Source organism: Herpailurus yagouaroundi, unplaced genomic scaffold, assembly GCF_014898765.1.
Source record: "Herpailurus yagouaroundi ecotype Mexico unplaced genomic scaffold, PumYag 159, whole genome shotgun sequence".
Classification (NCBI taxonomy): Eukaryota; Metazoa; Chordata; class Mammalia; order Carnivora; family Felidae; genus Herpailurus; species Herpailurus yagouaroundi.
The window spans coordinates 75,680,368-75,695,374 of NW_024412400.1; the positions used below are offsets into that span (position 1 = coordinate 75,680,368).

A 15,007-nucleotide genomic window follows, 5' to 3' on the forward strand; every position below is an offset into this window, starting at 1 on the left:
GGAAGGAAGTTGTTTCTCTGACCTGATCAGCAATGCTGAAGCAATGGCTCCTATTAAGAGGGAAGCTTGGAGCCACCAAAAATGTTCTCAGTGGGAGCAGAGAGATCAGAAAGCCATATACCTACATTGGCACATACTTCTTTTTTAAAGCTTTGAAGTAATAATACAAAATTACTCATAGAAATAATCTGCTATACCTCTGACCAGCAGTTATGGAAGGGATCATAGGTCTCCACATTGTTGATCCTCTGTAAGCCATCAAAACCTCCAATCACATAGACCTTGCCACCTAATACCACCATTTTATGCCTCCAGCGGCCTATGTTCAAATACTCAATTTGAATCCATTTGTTGATTGAAGAATTATATTTCCAAACATCATGCTGTGTCTCTTTGCCACCTAGAAGAGATACAGAGCATTTAAGAAGCCACCAGATATATCAGAAACACAGCTTCCCCCATAATTTCCCACAGTCCTTAAATGCTATATCCCCGGGTCAGCTCCGCTCCCAAACAAAAGAAATCGTGAAGGTGTGTGTGGTCTGGATGGGGAAATCAACATAGGGGAATAGAGAAAGCCAGGTGAGGCTGGGGTGAATTGTGTACCAGACTGTGCTAGGTGTCACGTCTGTGCTGTGAGAGTTCAGAGAAGAGGTGGCTGAGTGAATTGGGTCCAGAGAAGTCTCCAGGGAAGTGGCGCCCAAGTGGCCTGGGTGGATGGGGGCCAGCAGGCACCTGGACTCAGTGTCTGTGCAGCCAAGGGGTAGGAAGCAAAGCAGGACAGGTAAGGTTGGACCACTGCAGTGGGGATAGGAGGCCCTTGACCGGCAGGCAAATTAGGAAGTACCTTAAGTTCTGTTTGCTTGTTTGTTTAGGCAAATACAAACCTGGGAAAATCACCAAGAAATCTTACAAAATTGTCTTGGTTCAAATCTCTGATCTATATAAAAAACATAAGTAGGGTTTGTCCTATTGTTAAAAGATTTTATTATAAAAGAATTAGATGCTCACAATAGATAATTTGAGAATGAGATGGTAAATATTTTTTTTTGAGACAACTCTCTGAAAATACATAATTCAGTTAGGGAGAGAGACCAAGATCTTTGGGGGGATTTTAATAAAAATATTTTAACAGCTTTGTGTTTCTATTCCCCATCAGCATAGAGTATCACCAACTACTTAAAGCAAAGCATGTACTTTTCAGGGGCACCTGGGTGGCTCAGTTGGTTAACCATCCAACTCTGGATTTCAGCTCAAGTCATAATTTCATGGTTTGTGGGTTCGAGACCCACATTGGGATCTGCACTGCGAGCATGGAGCCTGCTTGAGATTCTCTCTCTCCCTCTCTCTCTGCCCCTCCCCTGCTCTCTCTCTCTCTCAAAAATAAATAAATAAAATCTAAAAAAAAAAAAAAAAAAAGATGTACTTTTCAGACTTATAAATGTGCACTAGTGGGGCAATGTGTATCACTGATGATGCTCTGTGTCCTGGGTAAATGTTTCTCTAAGGTAGAGCCCAGAAGTGAGATTTCTAAGGGAAAGGCATGCACACCTTGAATTTTTATAGGTGTTGCCAAAGAGCCTACCAGAGCTGTCCTGGTTGACCTTTCCCTATACCCCACTCACAGCATATATTAAGAGCGTTTTTTGGCTTATTTTGTTTTGCAAGCTGATGGAGAAAAATAACACCATGGTTTGGTTTTTCCTGAGCTTCTTCTTCCATGAAGTTTCTGTTCACATAGTTCAACCATTTTTTCCTCGGGTTGTGTGCATTTTAGAGGTCTCTATTCAAAACACTGTGCGTGATATTGATCCCAATGCGACAGTGTCTAAAGTTATAAAATAACTATATACTTTCAAAGTAATGTATGCATACTGTATTAAAAAGGAAACAAAAACTCTATGAGTTTTACCTCAAGATGTAAAGAAGACCTGATTAGGTTGGAGGCATGACATGTGCATAGACGAGAGGACAGACAAGGGCTGTAAAGATGTCAGCCCTCCCCAAGTTCATCAATACATTCAGTGCCTTCAGGACTTTTCAGGGAACTTGAAGAGATCATTCTAAATTTCATTTGGAAGAGTAAATTTGGAAAAATGTCTGAGAAACTTTTGAAAAAAGAATGAACAAGGAGGATTTTCCCAGCAAATATTAAAATATACTAAAAAGCTACAATAATAAAAGCAGTGTGGTACTAGCATCAAATGAGACAAACTGACCAACGAAAAACAAGAGTACAGAACAGACTGAAAGATATAAGGATCATTAAATAAATGGTATTAGAACAATTGACTACTTAGGGGAAAATGAAGTTAGAGCCTTCTTTCACATTACAGTTAAAATAAAATTCAAAAGTAAATGGTATAAAAGTAACTGGAGAATATATGGGAGATGCTGATGATCTTGGGGTGAGGAGGGGCTTTCTAAGCATGACACAAAACGCAGAATCACATAGGAAAGAAAGTTACTATATAAAATATAAATTGAAGTTCAAAGATAACCATAGTCTGAGAGAAACTATTTGCAATACAAATAGCAAAGGACATAGAATAAGAACTGCAAAAAATTACTAAAAAGACAAACAACCAATAAAGAACAAAGGGTAAGAATAGATAATTTTCAAAAATAAAGTGTTAGCTAATAAATATATGAAAATATGCTAACATCATTAATGATCCAAGAATGTAAATATAAACATTTTGGGCTATGAAAAAAAATGTAATTGATAAGAAAAAAATGTCAGCAAGGATGAAGAAAATGGGCCATGTCATTCAACGTTGGTTGAACTGCAAACTGGTACCAGTTTAGTAACATCTACAAAAATTCTAAATGGACACATCTTATGACCACTTCCAGGAATCTCTCCAAAGAGCAGCACAAGTTCATAAATACATGTGTATTAAAATGCCTATTGCAGGGGCGCCTGGGTGGCGCAGTCGGTTAAGCGTCCAACTTCAGCCAGGTCACGATCTCGCGGTCCGTGAGTTCGAGCCCCGCGTCAGGCTCTGGGCTGATGGCTCGGAGCCTGGAGCCTGTTTCCGATTCTGTGTCTCCCTCTCTCTCTGCCCCTCCCCTGTTCATGCTCTGTCTCTCTCTGTCCCAAAAATAAATAAACGTTGAAAAAAAATTTTTTTAATGCCTATTGCAGCATTTTTTTCCAGTGGGAAAATAAAAGCTGAAAAAACTGTATTTCATTCAATCAGTAGACTGCCCTGAAGCTGGTGGAAAGAACACTAGCAATAATGAAGAATAGCACTGCTGAGCTCTCCTATGTGCTTGGGATTGTGCTGTGCTTTATGTAATACATATTACATCACTTAATCCACATGACAGATCCCTTATGTCAACACGTGATGATGCCCAAAAGAGACTGTTAATTGAAGCACAAATCTCTGTGATTTAACTGTGTATAACAAGCATTGACTTCATGTATTGCTCATGTCATTTATTATTATTATTATTATTATTATTATTATTTTAGAGAGAGAAAGAGCATGCACATGAGAGCTGGGGAGAAGAGCAGGAGGGAGAGAGAATCTTAAGCAGGCTCCATGCTCAGCAAGGAGCCTGTCAAGGGGCTGAATCTCATGAGCCTGGGATCATGACTTGAGCCCAAATCAAGAGTCAGATGCTCAACCGACTGAGCGATCCAGGCGCCCCCAGTGTCACTTTTAAATAGACAACAACAAGTTTAAGTGAGGCGAAGGACAAGTTGTAGAACAACATGTGTAGTGTATGTGACAAAGACTGACACACAGCTCAACTACATTTCCTAGCCCACCTCATGGGGGCTGGGGCTGCAGGGGTGGGAGTACGTGGCTAGTTCTTGCTAATAGCATGCGAGAAGACTGATGCCTCATGTCCAGGCTGAGGTTGTTATGAGCAGGTATGCTTTCTCAACTTGTTCAGTGTCTCCTTCTTCCTCTAATGCATCAAACTTGAAGACCACGTGTGGAAAACAGCAGCATCATAAGATGCAAAGAACCTCGGTCCCTGAATGACTGAGTGAGGAGGTCCACACCCCCCAGTGCCCACATACTACTGCCATAATTCGCTGAGATTTAGTGTTTGTTACAGCAGCTGGCATTACTTACTCTAAGCCAATATAAAACTATTTTTGTAAAAAAGTTAAAACGTATAGGATTGTAATAGCACAGAGAAACTGCCATATTTTACTTTACATCCTGTATTATTTGAATCTTCTACAACAATCAAAAAAATACTTCTACAAGATAAATGAAAGCTATAATCTAATCTATGGTATTAACATACCCAGGGAAGAACTGACCTGCCCTTGACTTTGGAGGAAGCCAGTTCTGCGAAGAAGCTCTTCCCCAAACAAGTTCAGATTAGAAAAAGCCTCCAAGAGAGGACAAGGTATGCTTGTCTCCTTCCTTGGGGCTCCCAGAAGAGCTGGGTGACTTTTGATGTCATTGGGAGAGGATGGGACTCACAGAACCTGGGTTGGAACCCTGTCTGACATTTACCAAGGTATGACCTGTCTTTAGATATGTTCCATAATCTTTCAGAGCCTCCATTTTCTCCATTTGTAACTTGGAGATTAAAATCACCTACCTTACAGAGTTGGTGTGATAGGCAAATGATGAAATGACACCAAAGTGAAAATTCACCTACTGTGCTGTTAAAACGGTACAGATTTTGTCACTTAATAAATATTTATTATTTACTATGTAGCTAGGCACAGTACTAGGTACTGACAATATAGTATTGACTCTTGTAGAATTGAAGGACTAATGGGAATGAGGCATAGTGTAATTGCAAATAATTAAGCAAATAACTTAGAAGAGAGAAATGAGGGGTGCCTGGGTAGCTCAGTCAGTTGAGCATCTGACTCTTGATTTCAACTTGGCATCGTGATCCCAGGGTTGTTGTATCAAGCCCACAACAGGCCCCGTGCCAAGTGTGGAGCCTGCTTGGGATTCTCTCTCTTTCTCTGTCTCTCTCCCTCTGCCTCTCTCCCCCCTACTTTTGCACGTTCTCTCTCTCTCTCTCTCTCTCTCTCTCTCTCAAAAAAAGAAAGAAAGAAGTGTGAAATGAAAAAGTACTATGTTCTACTGGAGCATCTAAAAGTATGACAGTAAACTTGAGCTGAGGTTCAGGTCTGGGGAGAAGAGCAGACATTTTTATTCATTACTGTATTCCCAGTGACCAGCTCAGAACCCTACACCTAGAGCAAACACCAAATAAACTCTAGTATCAGTTTACTTCTTCCTTTTCCATGAAGGACTGGACCTGTCTGCCTGCTACCCCAGATCCTAGTACAATACTGCTCACAGGTTAATGTCCATTAAGTAATAATGTGCTTTCCCAGATAAGACCCCCTGGGTTTCTCTATGCTGATCCAGTCAGAGTTAGACCATTGCCATTCACAGTAATTCTTGTAAGATGGTGGCCTGGCTCTCACTCAGGAAAGTACATCGTGCCACTGGGGGTTCCTTTGGCATCATGTGGCTCCTGCTTACCTGAGACGTAGACCTCATTTTTTAATGTCACGCATGCAAACTCCACCCACTTCTTGTTCTCACTCTCCAGCTCATGCTCCGTCATGGGGAGCTTGGCCACCTCCAGGCGGCTGCGCCTCAGGGGGTCCAGGCAGGTTACCTCCGCCACAAAACGTTCATCCTTTGTGCAGCCACCAATGATCATGAATACCTCAGACTGAAACTCATGCATCCTGGGCTTGGTGCGCTCGGAAATGATCTGGAAAACCAACGGGAGTACATAAAGGCAGGATGACACAGAGGTTCAGAGACTAGGCTATGGAGCCAGACAGAGAAGAGACCAATTCCCAACTCTGCCACCATATGACCAGGTGACCTCACCTCCTTGAGCCTCAGTTTCATCATCTGTGTAATGGGAATTTTAGTGGTAACTACCTCATAGGTTTGTTGTGAGGATTAAATGGTATCATATACATGGTGTGCTTGGCCTGAAAGGGGCCTGGTGTATAACAGGCACTCAACAAAGGCTACCTATTGTTGCTTTTGCTGCTTTCTTAAGAAATCCAGGTCCATTTACCATCAAATGCACTTCTTGCCTCACCAGGGCTTGAATCCGGAAATTTCATTTTTGGCCACCTTCCACTCTCTCCTGGTTTCAATTTCTTGATGATATCCCAGACTTTGCTCACCACCCGACCTCTTCTGAAAGAGAAGTCCTGATAGTAGGCACCTAAGAGCACTTAGAGACTTAGGAAGGAAAAACCAAAAGGGAGCACGGTGTGGCCGGGGAGGTTGGAGGACTGGGTTCCAACACCAAAGATATGACCCTTCAGAGCCTTGAACAAGCAAATACACCCACACCACAGATATCTGAACCCAGCTTAAAGAACAGAGGTTTGTAAATCAAACACACCAGAGTTTGGTCCTGGTTTCATCACGTATGGCCGTGTGACCTTGGAGAAGCAACACAATCTCTGCAAATGCCTGTCATCACTTCTGTGCCATGAGGTCATTGTGAGCACTCATGAAGTCATGATGTAGAGGGATGAGCAGAGCACCTGGCACATGCACAGCCCTTAACAGGTAGTCATGATGGTAGGAGAAGCTGGAGATGTCATATCGGCATTCTTAGGGAAAGGGGACAGCTTCCCTCCTCCTGGTTCCATCTGTCCCTTGGGCTCAGTGGGGAAGGTTCTGCAGGTGGGTTGATGGGAGACAGAGAGGCAGCACCCATTTCCCAGATGACCAAAGCGGCTTTTTCCTGCAAGGTCAAGCTGACCTAACATAGACTATGAAGCTTCAGTCTTGACCACAGATGCAACAAACAAGTTACAGTAGCAAAAACTGCACCCTAAGTGGTGAATCCAATCAATGGTCACAAGTAATCAGGCCAGCCAAATCCAACCTCTACTTGTCCATCACAGACTTCGTTTTTTTGAACCAAAGAGTCAGATACAGTAAATTTTGCATCCTCAATTCATGGCCATAAAGTCTGTGGCAGGACTCTCTTCTGGGAGCCAGCAGAAAGTAAGGATGTGTGAGGCAATGGGCAGAACCTGAGGGCATTGACAGTGGAAAAGACAACTGAGATAAAGGTGGGAGGGGTGGTCCTGGGAACTTGGAGGCACTATGAGAATACCAAGCTGGCAGGACAGGAGCTGAGAGATGAGCACCAAAGACAGTTTTTGCCACTCTGTGATTTTCTTTCCAACTATCTACCCTGGTTCACAGCACAACCTCTCAAGAGGATTAGGGATTGTAGGGCAATGCTTAGAGGACAGCAATGGGTTCCTCCCAGAACTGGTCCCCACGTGACCTTTATTCCAGCTCTGAGAGCCATGCCTCAGCCTCCCTCCAAAGCCCCCTATCTTCTTCACAGTGACTGCTTTCCTGCCTCAATAGCTTGCTGGTCAGTAGGGGGCTGGACTGTGATCTTACTCCTGATTCCCAGACTGGTACCCCATTCCTGAGTCCTGGGCTATGTAAGACTCTGCTCCAATTGACTAAAACCCCTGCATTTCTGCCTGCTATCTGGATCCCCACCTAATATCTGTCCTTGATTTCCCACACCACTTCCCCACCCACTTACCTTTTAAGTCATTGGCACTATTTGTAATGTCCCATGGTCCTTTCCTCCAAGAGCCTATTCTTGACTTTCTTTTTTTTTTTTTTTTATCTTTATTTATTTTTGAGAGACAGAGAGAGAATGGGAGCAGGGGAGGAACACAGAGAGAGGGAGACACAGAATCCGAAGCAGGCTCCAGGCTCTGAGCTGTCAGCACAAAACCCAATGCGGGGCTTGAACTCACAAACCTGGATATCATGGCCTGAGCCGAAGTCAAATGCTTAACCGACTGAGCCACCCAGGTGCACGAGAGAGAGAGAGAGAGAGAGCGCGAGCGTGCGCGCACACGCGCGCACAAGTGGGGGAGGGGCAGAGAGAGAGGGAGGAGACAATCCCAAGAAGGCTCTACACTGTTGGCACAGAGCCCCATGCAGGGCTTGAACTCATGAAACCATGAGATCATGACCTGAGCTGAAACCAAGAATCAGACACTTAACTGACTGAGCCATCCAGGTGCCTCCTGACTTTCCACACATGTTCCCACAGTCCTGAATTTCCCCATCACAGCACTTTGCATACTTCTTTGTAATTTACTAGAAGATCCCTGAGGGCAGGAACAGCCCTTATTCTTCAATGGATTCTCAGCATCAAGAACAGTGCTTGGAGGTTGTGAGTTTCTATAAACCTTTGTTGAATGAGTGAATGAATGAATGAATGAATGAATGAATGAATGAATAGGAGAGCTAGGTAACTCAGGACCTGATACAGATATTTTTTTCCAGTCTAGATCACTGTTGTAAACAGCTTCCTCAGTGGTACCCGGCAATCCCCACCTCAGGATATTTACATTTTATGTTGTTCTCCCCACAGTATTCGAAGGTTGGTCCCTGGGCCAACAGAATACAGCAAAGGTGATGGTATATCTCTGCTGAAACTAGGTTATCAAAAGCACTATAGCTTTAATCTTGATTGCTCTCTCAGTTTTTCTGGGGCCATTTGCTCTGGGGAAAGCCAGCTGCTATGGAGAAGCCCATCTGGCAGAAACTGAGGCTTCTAGCCAATAGCCAGCAAGGAACAGACACCTCTCAACAATCCTATGCATGAGCTTGGAAGTTGATCCTCCAAACCCTCTTGAGCATTGAGATGACCGCAGCCCCAGCTAATGGCTTGACTACAACTTCATAAGAGACTATGAACCAGAACCACCCAACTAAACCACTAAGCCTAGATTCCTGCCAGCTGTGAGATAATAAATGTTTGTTGTCTTAAACTGTAAAGTTTTGGATAATTTGTTGCACCGCAATAGAAAACTAATACAGGCATCTAGTTGATGGAATTGCTGGGTATTAAGACCTGCCTTATCACTTGGCACCGCAGGACTCCTCAGTGGTGGCACTAATTATCAAACTGTAAACACAGCTACATTTGGCAAAATATTAACTCCAAAGGCATGAGACGTGCCTGTCTGAAGTCAGAGACGTGCAACTTTGTTGCAGATACACAGAAGTGTTTGCCAAAGAATCGCATGCAACAATCAGGCCTAACCAGTTTATTTTCAGATTGTTAAAAACAGAACAGGCAGGGGCAACTTGGGTGTCTCTGTCCCTTAAGCGTCCGACTTCGGCTCAGGTCATGATCCCACAGCCAGTGAGTTCGAGCCCCATGTTGAGCTCTTTGCTGACAGCTCAGAGCCTGGAGCCTGCTTCAGACTCTGTGTCTCCCTCTCTCTCCTTGCCCCTCCCCCCTGTTCTCTCTCTCCCTCTCTCTCTCCCTCCCTCCCTCAAAAAATAAACATTAAAAAATTTTTTTCAATAGAACAGGCAGTTTCACCTTACTGACTACTCATTAACAGGGCCTGTACTAGAGGACCAACAGAAGTGATCATATTGCTTCAACAAAGCTGTCCTCAAGGCTGAGCCTTTGCCCCCTCTGTCCTCAGGAATGAATGACACCACACATGTCAGAGCAGTCTTTGGTACAGATCAAGGTGGTCGCAGGAAATTTAGGAGGTAATTAAATACAGGAGAAACTTTCTCTGCCCCAAAAGACTTCTCTCAGTGAAGGTACTGGCTACCACCCCTAAATCAAATGTGGATTGACATCTGCTTTTAGGGTTCTAAAATATCCCACCGCTGCCACCTCCACGAGCTTAGGGGAGGAACAAGGTTAAAAGGGAGAGATAATGATAGGGCAAGAAGGGTTCAAGTTTGGAAAAGGAAGGTTAAGGGGAGAAGTGTGTTCAGAGACTAGCCTCCAGGCTTTCACTACTCTTCTGAGGAGTAAACCCAAGATCATTCAGGCAGCAAACAGACAGGGAGTTTCAGGGAATCAACTGGCAATGAGACCCTGATTCGAAGATCACTGTGTTTGGCTGGTTCAGCTACCAAGACTGTAACATGGGAATGAGAAAGTGCCCTGGGGAGGGTTTAGGACAATAAATCAGCAACCCTAGGACACAGTGAAAAGAGAAATGTTAGCTTCAGAGAAGGAAAATGCTTGGTTGTGGGAGACAGAGCACCATAAAGGAACTGCAGAAGAACAAGAAGAGTCTTCATTTGTGGGGTCTTACACCATGAGCCAGACACTGCTAACCACATCACGTTCATTACCTTACTTAATTCTCAGAACAACTGGTATCAGTTGGTAGACATCATTATCTCCACGTTACAGGGCAGGACAGAGCTTTAAAGCAGCTAAGTAGCTTACCCAAGGTCACACTGTCAGTAAATTGTACAGTCAAGATTAAAACTCAGATCTACCTAAACGCAAGCCCAAGTTCCTGCCACTGGAAACTCTTCCAGATAGAAGACTTCTGTCTCCCACTCTCCCCCACGCTGCAAACACCGAAGTGAGAGCACATATTTCAGAGCAGCAATTTTGCAGAAGGCATAGTACAGATATTTTATAGAAGAGGAAAACCTTTATCACCTGCATTTCAGGGACTTAGGAAACAGGAAGCAGAAATAAAAATAGCTAGAATACTGGAAGTGTAGTTGATCAAGACCCTGAACTGAGAGCAGCTGCAGAGACTGACACAGTCTGCAATTTTATGAGAGCTTTAATGCTCGGTGCTGAGCCATCTGCCAGTGACCCACATATCCAGCATAGGGCAGGGCCCATATGGTTGCCTAGACTCCTACCTCTGTGTACTCATCACTGTTCATCTGCTTACTGTCTTGGCTTCTCTGATAGACCATCAATTTCATAAGGCAGAAACTGTTTTTGTAGTGCCCAGGGCCATATCTGGCAAATAGCTGGTGTTTAGGACTTATTTGCAATAACTAAATATATACATACATACAAACATACATACATACATATAAAGGTTATTAAAATATATGGGATGCTGTTAAAGTGGTACTTAGGGGGAAATTTATAGCACTGCTGGCAATACTAGAAAAAGAAAAAGAAAGTTCTCAAATCAATGACTTCAGCTCCCACTTAAAAAAAAAAATCAAAGAAAATTAGGGGTGCCTGGGTGGCTCAGTAGGTTAAGTGCCAGATTTCAGCTCAAGCCGTGATCTCATGGTTCATGGGTTCAAGCCCCACGTCGGGCTCTGTGCTGACAGCTCAGAGCCTGGACCCTGCTTCAGATCTCTGTGTGTGTGTCTCTCTCTGCCCCTCCCCCACTCACACTCTGTCTCTGTCTCAAAAATAAATAAACATTAAAAAAAATTTTTTTTAATCAAGAAAATCAAACCCAAAGCAAGCAGAGAAAGAAAATAATCAAGATCGGAGTACAAATAAGTGAAATAAACTATAAAAACAATTGAAACCAGAAGCTGTTTCTTTGATAAAATTGATAAGCCTCTAACCAGACTGATCAGGGGGAAAAAAAAAAAGAGGAGACACAAATTACCAATATCTAGAATGAGAGATGTGACAGCATTATGGATTCTATAGTTATTAGAAGGATAATAAAGGAATACCGTGAGCAACTTTATGGCAATAAATTCCACAACTTCTTTGAAAGACACAAACTACCAAAGCTCATTCTGGAAGAAATAGATAACCCTATATCTACTAAAGAAATACAGTTTATAGCTAAAAACCTCACAAAGAAAACTCCTGGTTCTGATAGTATCACTGGTAAATTCTGCCAAACATTTAAGGATATATTCGCAGAGTGAACCAATGACAGCAGATCTGAGGGCAACAAAGAATGAGAAGAGGACACACAGGAAAAGAAGGAGGCTCCTAGGGGCCTCAGAAAGACAATTTCTAAACCACCTGTGGCTAGGATTTCTATCAATGGCCTAATGAAGTTTTGGTAGCCTATCCCAGATCTACTGGACAGTGGTATATATATATATATATATATATATATATATATATATGTGTGTGTGTGTGTGTGTGTGTGTGTGTTCATGTGTATAAGCTTTAAATACACTATCCCGGGGCGCCTGGGTGGCGCAGTCGGTTAAGCGTCCGACTTCAGCCAGGTCACGATCTCGCAGTCCGTGAGTTCGAGCCCCGCGTCAGGCTCTGGGCTGATGGCTCGGAGCCTGGAGCCTGTTTCCGATTCTGTGTCTCCCTCTCTCTCTGCCCCTCCCCCGTTCATGCTCTGTCTCTCTCTGTCCCAAAAATAAATAAACGTTGAAAAAAAAAATTTTAAATACACTATCCCTATAGTATTATTTCCGGATAGTTTTGTTCCTCTCCATTAAGCCTATTTTTGTCTTTATAAAGATTTGAATAAAACATTTCTTCAGAAATTTGTTAAGCAGAACCAGGAACATCCAAATGATACATGTATTCATCATCTTGGTACTCATTTCTTCATTCAACAAACATTTACCAATCACTTACTCTACACCAGGGATTCTCCTAAGGTCTGGAGATGAAAAGTCCCATAAGATATATTTCCTACCATTACAAGCTCCCAGTATAGAGACATTTACAGATGAGGAACACAATGGTTACCACGCAGTGGTTGGTGCTACGATAGAGCAATGCACCAGGGACTATGAGGAGAGGTCTCTGAAGAAGGTGATGCTTTAACTTTTTGAAGCCAGAGTAAAGTTAATTAGATGGAGAGAGGAAAAGGCATTTGAACAGCACCTCATTCTCCTGCAATAGAGGGTGAAAAGGCACGTCCACTTTGGGGAATTGCAAGCAGAGCATTAGCGTGTAGCAGAAGGGAGAGGTTGGAGATGGAGCCAGAGAAGTGGGCAGGAGGTGAAGAGTGTAGGGCCAGGCTCTGGGAGATGTGGGAGATGCAGGAGGGAAGGCTCAAAGGAGGAGACTTCAAAAGGGAAGGGCTGGAGAAGGTGCAAGGGCTTAGAACACGTTTACACAGCTGAATGCGGCTGCGGCTCCTAAGGAACACCTAGAGCCATTTGTCCAGGGCCAGATCGTCCTTCACACCTGACCCTTCCTAGTGGTATAGAAACCAATTAACTCAAAATTCAACCTTGAAAAAAGCTAAACCATTAGCCTGATTAACACACTTACTTAGCTGACTTTATGCACGTAGTCTTTAGCAATTATCCTAATAAAAAGAAGCTTCATTCTGGAGTCGGGGCCTCATTCCGACTCGAGTATGGGGAACTTCACTTAACTGCATTTTGTTTTCGGACTCCTCTTTTGCGACTCCGGCCATACTCCCTGCAACAGGAGCTCAGGCAGGAAGTGTGTGGGCTTGATCCTGGGAGTCACGGGGAGCCACGAAGAGGGTAAGCCCAAGAACACAATGATGAGGCTTGAGTTTTAGATTATCCAGCTGGTGAATGAATTGGAGGGAGGCTAGACTGAGGGCAGGAAGGTGAGTTTTGAGGAATTTTTGGAAATTCGGAAAGGAAACAACGACAGTCTGAACCAAGGTAACATTCACAGGATATCCAAGAGACTCGCAGTTCCCAGAGCGGGCAAACTAGGAAAGCTGTGCTCCTGTGGAATGGTGACTGAACAGGGCGCATTCTGTCCTGTGTACGTCACCCCCACCAACCTCTACCCTTAAGCCCTGGGAAGAGGAAGGATGTGCTGGGCACGGTGCTGAGCAATTTCCTATCTCACTCAATCCTCTCAGTAGCTGTTTATGATGTGGTATCATCCCCATTTCACAGATCAGAAATCCAGGGCATCTGGAACTGCCTGACTCAAACCGTAGACGGTGTGGCAATTGTCTTCACCATGAAGTAAGGTTCTGTAAGCCAGCCTCACCTATATTTCTGTGAGGCCCGCAGACTCCTTTACCTCACTGGTTAGCTAGTGTTGCTCATCGTCAGCTCACCTCATTGCCTGAAAGGTGGTACATCCTGGCTTCCTGAAGCAGCGGGAAGACCTCCGGGCACTGTCTGATGAGAGGATCTGCCTCCACCGTCTCCACAAAGTACCACGGGTCCAGCAGTGGCAAGCGCACATTCTCAAGGAGGTAGGGGAGCAAGCAGAGTCGTTCTGCCTGTTTGTGCCGGACCCAACTCATCACAGTCTCAAACACCTGAGCCTCCTCTGTTACATACAGCTCATCACTCTTCAAGATGTGGTACAGAGTGTCCACGGGAAGTTCTAGGAACTCCTCAGAGTTCAGAATCTGCACAAAGTTTTGGATGATGTAATTTTGCACCTGCTTTTTCAGGCTGTCCAAGGAGTGTGTATCTGCCAGCCTCAGTATTCCAACACAGTTTTCTGGATTCAAGGCTTCTGTTAGGAAGCTAGCACAGGCATCCACCATCCGCAGGAACTAAGAGAACAGAAGGGAGGCAAATCAGGCCAGAAAACCGTTAGTCCCCAAGGAGGTTTATCAGGGAGTTGTGTGTAGCAACAAAAAATTAGAACAATCCCAATGACTGACAATAGGGGACTATAGCTAAAGAAATGATAGTACATTCTTGTTTTCAACAGCCCCGTAGTCATTAATAAAGTATGTACAAGAAAATTAAATGACATAGAAAATGTTCATAATGTACTGAGTTTAAAAATCTGTTCACTGAACCTGATCAAGCTTCTAGATTTAATCAGCAATTTACAGGAAATACAGCAGAAAGAGGAACATGTTAAATGATGCCATGGGAATATACCATCAGCAAAATCCAGACTGTGAGAAACTTTACAGAACAGCCAGTTCAATTTCTTCAACAAATACATCACAAGGCTGAGAGAGAGAGACGGAGAGGAGGAACCTGAAAACGCACAGAGATGTAAGAGACACATCAAGCTAGTGCAAAGTATGGACTTTATTTGGATCCTTAATTCAGATTATTATTCATTTTAAGTGTGGTAATGGTATTGTGATTATGGTTAAAGAAGAATCCTTGTCTTTTAGAAATATATACTAAAACATTTGCAGAAGTGAGAAAAGCACTTCACAAAACCATAGGTATGTTATAATCCACTTTTTATTGAAAATATGGGACACAGGCATAAAAATAAAGGCTGAAGTGTGTACATCAAAATATTAACAGGTATGATATCTCAGGATATCAGGTATCTTAGGATAATTTTTGCTACAGTAACAAACAACCCCCAAATCTCAGATGCT

The 15,007-nt window shown here is 43.5% G+C and overlaps 1 protein-coding gene across 5 annotated transcripts in view; it reads right to left on the bottom strand.

The window, feature by feature from the left end:
- KLHL6 (kelch like family member 6) overlaps positions 1-15,007 on the bottom strand; it is a 97,489-nt gene that overhangs the window by 44,163 nt on the left and 38,319 nt on the right. For all 5 annotated transcript variants that reach the window (XR_005792268.1, XR_005792267.1, XR_005792266.1 and 2 more), the window contains exons 3-5: positions 13,760-14,209; positions 5,484-5,721; positions 198-400 (exon numbers count right to left, since the gene is read on the bottom strand). Coding sequence is in view for 2 of the 5 variants with exons in the window: in XM_040480888.1 (XP_040336822.1) it covers positions 198-400; positions 5,484-5,721; positions 13,760-14,209 (891 nt within the window). In the remaining 3 variants the exon portion in view is untranslated. The remainder of the gene's footprint in view (positions 1-197; positions 401-5,483; positions 5,722-13,759; positions 14,210-15,007) is intronic.